The sequence below is a fragment of the Branchiostoma lanceolatum genome, chromosome 5 (genome assembly GCF_035083965.1).
Source record: "Branchiostoma lanceolatum isolate klBraLanc5 chromosome 5, klBraLanc5.hap2, whole genome shotgun sequence".
NCBI classification, from domain to species: Eukaryota; Metazoa; Chordata; class Leptocardii; order Amphioxiformes; family Branchiostomatidae; genus Branchiostoma; species Branchiostoma lanceolatum.
Genome location: NC_089726.1, coordinates 18,835,133 through 18,844,974, shown reverse-complemented (window position 1 = coordinate 18,844,974; position 9,842 = coordinate 18,835,133). Strand labels below are relative to the sequence as shown.

At 40.5% G+C, this 9,842-nt stretch overlaps 1 protein-coding gene across 1 annotated transcript; it reads left to right on the top strand.

The window, feature by feature from the left end:
• LOC136435911 (ras-related protein Rap1-like) lies at positions 1–6,295 on the top strand. The gene is made up of 7 exons (XM_066429622.1): positions 1–467; positions 2,259–2,327; positions 4,255–4,311; positions 5,054–5,194; positions 5,706–5,800; positions 5,907–5,952; positions 6,179–6,295. The coding sequence occupies exons 1-7, from the start codon at positions 417–419 to the stop codon at positions 6,293–6,295; spliced, it is 576 nt and encodes a 191-aa protein (XP_066285719.1). The 5' UTR covers positions 1–416.
• The last annotated feature ends 3,547 nt before the right edge of the window (positions 6,296–9,842 follow it).

Genomic DNA, 9,842 nt, shown 5'->3' with positions numbered 1-9,842 from the left:
TCGATCAGCCGCAGCGACGCCGCCAGCGTGCCGCGGGTCCAGTGAGAAGGGGGCTTAACCATATCTTCCTTCCGTCGGGTGTTTGATCGAACCTTCCGTTTGATTATCGCCGGAACTGCTTGCACGCAGCGACTTCTACAAGAGTATCGGTACAGAAAGAGTGATATGAAACCACCGTAGCTTTGATTACGCCCTGTTTGATTTTCAAACTGCGCACCCGATCCTGTTTAGACTTTCCCTCCCAGTTTGCTTTCAGGATCAGACGATGTCGCTTTGCTCTTCTTGGCGTTCCCGCCAGCTTCAATGATAGTCTAGACAAGGAAGGAGGTGATTTTTCATAGGCCAGTCAACACGCTGAGAGAGAAAAACACCGCCCGACTTGTTGCTGAGTGCGAACGACATGCGCGGTTTCCCCCATGTATACCATAGTGGTTCTGGGTTCACGTGGCGTTGGCAAGAGTGCCTTGGTAAGAATTTCTTTTTTGATACATCGTCTACATCTTATCGTGTCAGTAGCATGTTACCGCGGAACGATACTGCTGAGAGAGAGAAAATGGCGTCTTTACATACGTGTTATGTTTTTTTCTTCTTACTGTATAGACCTGGGAGTGATATTGTCTCAGTCACAGCGTTTTCACGATTGCTATTCTTGGCGGAAATACTATTAAGATATCAATCCACATATACCGCCCACTGGCGTTTGAGAGCTTAAAGCCCACGGCGTAGTTGTAATGGCGAATTCTCGCCTGGCAGCAAATACGATTATCTACAATTACGGCGATAGGGACTGGCGAACGCAGAGCGCTTTACTGTCCCAGGGCGTTATAAAATTGCACTTAGAAATCACGCCTTTTTCCTGCTGATAATATCACACTGAGACGTTCTTTGAATTGTGAGAATAACATTTGCAATGATAGCGACTGTATTCAATGTTATTCACTAGTGTGCCTTTGAAAGGGTATATCAAACGATAACGGTATCACCATGTTTTAGATTCATTTTTATCGCAGGTTGGTATATTCATATCAATGATGAAATATCACGTACTGAATTCGAAATTGTACTATTGACGTTTGAAGAAAAAAATACATAAACCAATGCTATTTCATGAGACCAACGTAGAAAAATTGTGGAAAACTCAGATAAGGAACACGATCATTTTGCCGTTAGCGCCTTCTTTGTTACGACGACAACATAAGCATGAAAACGCTGTATGATATTCTGGTGTGGATTATTGACATCGGTCCATCTACCAACCCTCTCACAGGGTTGCCTAGCAACCTGGCTATTGCGGATCGTGCAAACACATCTTTAATAGCACTTCATTATGTGAAACGGCACCATGGTAGCTCTACTGTAAATCTTAACATTTTCGCGGTGTTTTTCCTTTTCGTGGTTTTCTCACTTGAATTCATGACACCGCGAATATGTCTCCCTTGTTTGACTACTGTAGTAAAGAATGGTTTCCATCGCGAATTCAAAACACCGCGAAAATCTCCCTCGTACCGCGAAATAAAACCATCGCGAAAGTATGTGAATTTACAGTAGTATATTCAAAGAAGCTTTTGAGAAAATCACTCACTGCTGCGTACGTGTGTAAATGCAGTCGCTACCTCATACAATTTGATGGTAAGCACATTTACTCGTACATGTATATCCTCTCTCTTTTTTGTGCATTTCTTACCAAATCTGCAACAGTGTCTGACATACAAGAGTATTAGATCTCTACGTAGATGATAGAATGAAACATGATAAAGCAATAGATTGAAACAAAACGAAAGTAAATAGTATATACTAAAAGATGAATAGAATGAAATTGATAAAATGCTAAATAACATGATATATACTGATGTAGAGCATGGAATATGAGCTAAGGATATAGAATTGAATATAGAATTAAGTATGAAGTAGAAACTGGAACCAAAATATGAAAGGAAGCATTGAATACGTATTAAGTATAAGTATAGTATAAGTATTATAATTATATGAAGTATTGAATTATTTTTTCATAATTTTGAATAATTTTTTTCAGAATTTTGAATTATTTTTTGTCTTAATTTTGAATAATTTTTTTCAGAATTTTGAATTTTTTTCATAATTTTTTGGAAAAATAAGATTAAAAATGAAACATGAAATGAAATCTAAAATGAAATAAAACGGCTTACGTCAATGTGATATTTTGTAGTCCACCTACGCACTGTTCATGGATGGTTATGGAGAAAACGTGGTAACCCATGCAACGCTTTCATTTCCTACAGATAACACAATATGCGGAGAACCGTTTCGAAGAGGAATACAACCCGACAATCGAAGACAATTTTAGAAAGGTGCTACTTAGGGACGGATCAGGAATTGTCGTGGGCGGGTCGTGTGAAAAAACGAGACGAAATCGCACACCGACAACCGACAAAAAACGATTTTCGCTCCTTCTCATTTAAATGTACACATTTTGTAACTTCCGTTACAGTTTGAAGTAAGACGTTTCTGATAGATACCACATATAAGGTGCCAAACTGTCGTTTTCAGAAAACAGAAAAGTTTTAAGTCGTCATTAAAATGACAGTTTGGCACCTCATATGTAGCAAATCTTAATGTCAGGAATGTCTTACTTCAAACGGTAACGGAAGTTACAAAATGCGTACATTTAGATGAGAAGGAGCGTTTTATGAAAGAACGTTCTTGCTGGAGAAAAGACAGCCAGCAATCTAAAGAAGAAAAAAACGTACGCAAAGTTTTGACCTGAGAAAATAGATTTAGATTGACATTTTCACACAACTTCCTTACGATACTTCCTGGTTCGTGCTAATTGTAATAAACGATGGTTTTAAATATTGCCATTGTTTATCTATTTCTATGATGTTCTTTTAGTCGGTTTCTGAATAGCGCAAAATTTGGTTTGACGTTTTGAAAAAAACATAAACTAACTTACATAGTTAAGTAGTCTCCAAGCAGACCTACGGGTTGGCAAAGACCGTATCCAACAGGCAGAAGGAGTTTTTATAGCCAACCCAAGTCTCATATGGCTATGAGACTTGGGTTGGCTATAAAAACTCCTTCTGACTGTTGGATACGGTCTTTGCCAACCCGTAGGTCTGCTTGGAGACTAATAGTTAAGAACCTTAGAACCTAATCAACCCTTTTACTCAACTAGCAACGACCTTTTTAGCAGTCACCATGGGGCATTCATTTCCCAATTAAAGGAACCAAAACCTTGCCCTGGGGAAGTCGTAAAGGGAGTGCTCCTACTGTGAGCTGCCCAGCAGGTTGAGGGCTGGATTAATCCCCCATAACCACATAAATTCATAAAAGGATTAGATGTCTGCCAGCCTGGGACAATAGCAGGGACAGATTACCATAATAACTGTCAGAGAATTCAAACTTTTTTCTGTACTGGTTTTTCTATGAACAGTATCAAACCATGCAGAATGGCCCAGATATCTATCAAAAAGTCACATAATCCAAGGAAGTTTCAATCAGGTAAGATCCCTTGGATAATCAAGACAATGCTATCTACAACTTTCAGTTTGGGGGAAGCCAACCTTGTTCAAATTTTCAAACTTTCAAATCGACCCTGTCAACGTTGTGTTAGAGTGTCTAAATGGATATAAATTTCCAATGTCTTCCCAACATTAGCCTAGGTTGTGTGTCTAGAAATATGACTTGGGATTTTTTGCGTCTTCTTGTTGTTGTAACCAGCATAGAATAGGGCTCTGTAGAACAGTACATATAACTGCTAGCCAATGTCTCAAACTAAATTGCAAGCCAGTGTTGTCATTACTTTATTTCTTGGCTAACTGTCCTTCAAGCTAACTTCTTTATGTGTAGCCATACTTCAAATTCTTATATTTTATCTATAGAATTCAAACATGACTTGAAGAGTAACTTGTACATGGTAAACTTTCTCAGCCAGGCCTCCACTGATGTGCACTGTACGGCTGCCAGGGGAATACTGAAGGCTATAGTTTACATTATCCCGTATTTATATAGTTTTACTGGGGTCTTTAAAACCAAATGACGATTGCTTCATACACAAGGCAAAATCAGTGAAGCAATTGTGTGCAAAGTATATATTAAACCAGTGGGAATTTTGACATAGAAAACTGTAAGCACTTTTGAGGCTGTTTAAGTAACAGAAAACCAACCCAAATACCACATTTAATTGTTAGATAAGCACTACTCTGGTGGTTGAACAATAGGGTTGTTACACGTACGTGTGCGCTTATTTCCTTCATCTTCTTCTTCTTTTCTAACCAGACCGACGAGATAGATGGAAAGTCGTGCCTTCTGGATATCTTAGACACTGGGAGTCAGGTGAGTCTTAATGTTTAGAGGAACGATATGATAAAACACGACTGTTGATGTAAATTGCTGTACCAAACCACCGTTGTTAAGGCTATAGTTTTCTTATAAAAATTCAAGTGCATTCACAACATCTGTAAGATGGGGGCTCGTTTTGAACTCGTTTTGGGCTCGTTTAGGCAAAACATCCCGCATCCGCTTGATATAGGCCTCACAACATGCGATAGACGACATGACAGTTTGACCATAAGGGTGAGACCATCTGGTATGTGGCTGTGCACCAAATACCTGTACTACCTGCACCTGTACCTGTAGTAAGTACGGCCGGACCTGAATGTCTGATTTACCTAGTAGGTACCTGTACTTGCACAAACTAGTGGACACCATTTTTCAGGCTAAACTGTAGATAAGTAAATCCCACCTCAAAGATGGCAATTCATAACTAAAAAGACAGTTGCCTACATACATAACTAACAGATAATGGACCAAACATGTTTAGGTTACAGGTTCCGGTCCAGATTATGACCTGTACCTAAACTACTACACCTGTAACCGTACAATTTACACACAAGTTTTCGAAGTCGACTCGAAAGTGAGGAGATCTGGGCTGCTCAAGTGGAGTTTCCCTACAAGCAAACGCTACTTGAGTGGCCTATGGTTCTCCTTGCACAGCCTGAGTCGACTCCAAGCGGACCGTCAAAAACGCATGTATGTTTAGGTACACAGCCCTAATCTGTTTTGGCTGTTCGTACAGGAGGAGTACAAGTCTCTCCGAGAAGGCGGTCTGTCCCGCGGACAGGGTTTCGTCCTGGTGTTCTCCCTCACTCAGGAGTCTTCACTCACAGAACTGGTGGAGACCCGGGACAGGGTACTGCAGGCCAGGCCAGGTGGAGAGGTAACCATACATTACCATATAGCCAGGCAGGATTGACCAATCAGGAGCCCGCATTTGAAATTGATTACGAGGCCGTAATGTCATTGATCAGCCAACAAGTGTGGGTTGAGGACGTATGAGCGAAGCGAACGAGATTATTTATTTGCTGGCTGTCGGATCCGGCCAGGCCTTATGCGACCGTATTAAACTTGGGTCAGGACATGAAAATTTCCTAATCTACAGTAACATTGTATACACACTATCTTTTGCTTACTGTTGTGTTTTCTGTGTGTGTGTGTGTAACAAACGTTGACACCTGTGATTGTACATATGTAAATACTTTGCGTTTGGGAATGCATCTCATTATTATATAAGCAGCGACACCTGTGCTGCATTGCTATGTGAACCAGTCATAATTGCATTGAAAAAGGTGACAGATGGTCACCGAAACGTCGGTGGAATAAATCTCTTGGTTGTGTTAAAAGAATCATTTTATTCAAACGTTGATACAGTTTTCCCAATGATGACGTAGGTTCCGATGGTTTTGGTGGGCAACAAGTGTGACCTTGTGTCAGAACGAGAGGTCAGTAAGGGAAGAGGAGAAGGACTTTCGGCCAAGTTCAACTGGTAAAGTCTCACTTTGCTCAAGATGGTCGTCTGCTCTTGAAATTTTGTTAATACAATTTTCACATCATGACTTACATTAACGCATGTGTTTTTTTCTTTGCGTCAGTTCATATCTTGAGACCTCGGCAATGCTGGGCACGGATGTACATGAGGTGAGTGTCACGTGATTCATGTCGTATGATTGATTGTGTTCTAGTCAAAACACTTCGGGAAATATAACGTGATTTTCTTGCCATTCCTGACGATGTTATTTATCTTTCCTATACTCGTTTTCCACAAAGTTATGAATTAAGTGGACATATACATCATTCCAAATCTTGTTCACGCTTATTTGTTTGCTTGTTTGTTTGTCTGTTTACGTGTTTGTATGTTCCACAGGTATTTCGCGGGTTGGTTCGGCAGATTATGAAGATGACACCTGGGTCACATGATTATGACCCGAAGCGAGAATCCCGGGACCAGGCGAGAGGGTCTCGCATGTGTGTTCTTTTGTGATAGTCACAACTTCACAAGGACTGGATTCTGTAGCAGTCTGCACCGGTCAACTAACGGACAGAAACTGACAAAACCAGCCCAAAAATTGTATTGACTCATCTGACATCCATTGAGGCAGCCACCTTACCCAGTTTACTGCCAATCATCGTCTGTTTTGGTCACCTGACCCAGTTCAACCAATCAGACTCAGACTGTTTGCCAAGAGTACCACCATCTTTTGCATTAAAACATCGGCCTAACTGTTCCGTCTACTTAAATATAAGATCAGTGACTAGTTCAAATATTTCCTTCGGTATCATTAGTTTCCCACACATAGGCCGTGTTGATTTGATTATATGGATGACATCCTCTGGGAACACCCAAACTGATGCGAGCGTGCGAATAGAAAAAGAGTAAATAAAGAGTTAAAGAAATAAGTTGCCTATATTATGAATTCTATGTGGTCAGGAAGGTTGAGGAAATGATTAAACAGAGAATGGTATACCAAACAATGGATTCTTCATTTTTGGTCTTTCACATCTTCTACTTTGAGTTTGGCATTCTAGACATTAGTATCTATTTTCCGCAAGATCTTTTTGCAATTTACGGCATACATTTGCTCTTTTTCTAGCTGCTTTCCACGATTTACAGTAAGGTGGAAAACTTTTTATTTGTGGAAATGGACGAAAATTGATGCGCGCGCGGGTGTCGACGTCATCCATATAATCAAATCAACATGGCGTTCATGATGTATGGGGTGAGGCACATTATTGTTCCGAATGTCTACAGCCCTTTGGTCAAAGAGTTGGCAGACACTTAGAGCAAGTGGTTTAATCACGTATAGTGGCGTGTATTTGACTTTTAGTATGATATAACGTTAGAGCACATACCCTACGCTTTCTTGATGAGGGGGAAAACTACACTTGAAAGGAAAATAGCTCAATCAGGAGTCAGGCTGTGCCGACTAGAGGTTTACAGTAAGAATTTATTCTCTTGTGTACAGTACCACTGTGTATTTTATATACATTTGGCTAATTTGAATTTTTGAAAAAAATATTTTTAAGATTTGTAATATGATGTAATCAATACACACTACTAGTACCCTCTGTGCAACTGTGAATTCCTTTGAGGGCAGTGGTTGGTCAGAAAACATGATTCCATCAACTCTCAGCGCTGTCAGCATCCCTTTGAGATAGATTACGTTTGCTTGCAATTGTGAAACCTCTTGATATATACAGCGCCCTTCGCTCGAGACATTTGCTTGGCGCATTAACGTCCATTATGAGATTAGCCGTGCGTGTGACGTCGGTGCCTCACAAGGCTCCCTACTGTGCAACATTACGCGGACAATAGATCATGTGGGGATGTAATAAAAAGGTCCGACGGGTCATATTTTTTCGTTTTTAGGTGAATGGTTTATGATAATTGTCTGTTGAATTGGAGCTCTGTCTGAGGGCGCTAATATAACGTCTCTTTTTCTGTTAATCAAAAAACGTCCCGCTCCACTTTTTAAACATGTATATATAGTTGATTCATAATGCACATAATTCATATTCACGACATATTCACAAGAACTATTTCCCACATTTTCGTTGGATTGTAGACATATCATATCACACGTTTGTCAGCTTGTCTATTAAATTCACATAAAGGCCACATTATACAGTATATACACCCTGTAGTGAAGCCACCTTACATAAGGACCCAGGATACATAATAGGGTTTGTGTAGTACTTCGCATACAAGGATCATTAAGCCTTAAGGCCCTACAAAATTATTTTATGGTTGTTTGATTCATTAAGCAGGAAAGAAATGGATGAATTGACCGACATGACAAAGAAAAAATCGTCAGTAGAAAAATCTAATTTTATTTGTCTGCGTAAATGTGAAGAAAACTGTGAAGTAGCCCACATTTGCAATGTACAGTACGTGTTGCTTACTTCCTCGTTTGATAAGCCCATTCGTAATTCCGACTGCGCATGTGCAGTGTCATAGGTGAAGGCCCCTGGCTTGTAAACAGTTCTCGTCTCGACATTAACTAGATTTGCATAACAATGCCCAGACGGGTTATTGTTTACGTCTCAGGGGCCTTTACCTTTGACACTGCACATGCGTAGTCGGAATTACGAATGGGCTTATACTGGAAGTGTGTAAGTATGCTATACTAGAACCTGCAGTTCATCAAACTTTCGCCAGAGAACTGCAGACCAAGAACTATGGCCAGATGTTGACATCACTGGCAAGTTTAGTTGCACGACACGATGGCTCTTGTCAAAACAAACTTTAATACCATAGCTTGAAAGTTCATCTGTGTTGCTAGAAATCATTCTGAAACAAGTTTTAACTGTAATTTACCAACACAATTATTGGACAAACCCAAATTTTCGACTGTACAACTCGATTGGACATTCAGTCTCACTGGACAAAGTCAAAATTTTGGACACTGAGCCGGACTTCTTTGCAAGAATTAGATGGATCAAGAAGCCATTTATACATCAGGGCCTTACAACCATCCCTCAATGGAGACGGGGGACGCCATAGACTGTCTGCAACTTAATATCCACAGCTCACTGAGTCACGTGTCTTGTCTGCATAATGTGACGTCATCTCAGCGGTGGATTGCTTATTCCTTGACAAAGACTGGTGTTGTACAGTCGAAAAGTTGGGTAAGTCCAATTTTTGTGTTGGAAATTACAGTTAGAATTATACAGTAGAAGAGTAATACAGTCCATTCAGGCCATGATATAGGGAACGTAGGTTCGGAATTATGCAAATTTAAACGTCTACCAGGTGAATGCCATTTCCAGATGGAGATTCAAGGATGAGATTAATTATTCTCCAATGATGAAGAATGCTTGTATGAAATTGTTGATCCGATAACACCACAGCTATTGTCTGTCATTTCTTTGCAATTGTCGGCAATCGACCTTTCAGGCGAGTGTCGAAGAAGTGTTAAAACACTTATTCGATCGACATTCGCCTGAAACCACACGGGCGTAAAATCAGAGGCTTAAGACTCTCACAAGAAACAGTGACGTCATTTCGGTACAAATAGATTTCAAACCACGCGTGTTTAAAAAAGGGAGCATGAAAGGACTCGGACCAGTAAACCTGTACTTTGCTTCCTTTGACGCCAAACCGAACAAGACATCTGTCAAAAATTCATGAGAAAACGCCGCGAGAATCGGAGCTCCAATCAAAAACCAGTTGTGACGTTGACCGAATGACGCAATTGCCGACGGCAAGGTTAAGCTTATGACGTCACGTCACACACTGGCGATTTGACCAACCACTGCACAGGAAGTCGAAAAAGACATTTACCAACCAACCGTGGTAAAAGTATTTCAAACATCAATTATGTATGATATGTATTCATAATGCCCTTTGTTTGACATTACTCACATTACATTGACGTGTGCGCCCATTTTGCGTGAGTGATGTTTAAGAATCACTGGTATGATATGATTTGTGGGTCGGGTGGCGTAACGGCAGGGTTTTCGGCCCAGAACCCAGCGGTCCAGGGTTCGAATCCCCTGACACCATCGATCTTGTGTCCTTGGCAAAAAGG

Coding starts and splice junctions, on each gene's coding strand:
- LOC136435911 (XM_066429622.1), top strand. CDS start 417: ATGTATACCATAGTGGTTCTGGGTTCACGTGGCGTTGGCAAGAGTGCC. Junction 5,195..5,705: donor AGGCCAGGCCAGGTGGAGAG/GTAACCATACAT, acceptor ATGATGACGTAG/GTTCCGATGGTTTTGGTGGG. Junction 5,953..6,178: donor TGGGCACGGATGTACATGAG/GTGAGTGTCACG, acceptor TATGTTCCACAG/GTATTTCGCGGGTTGGTTCG.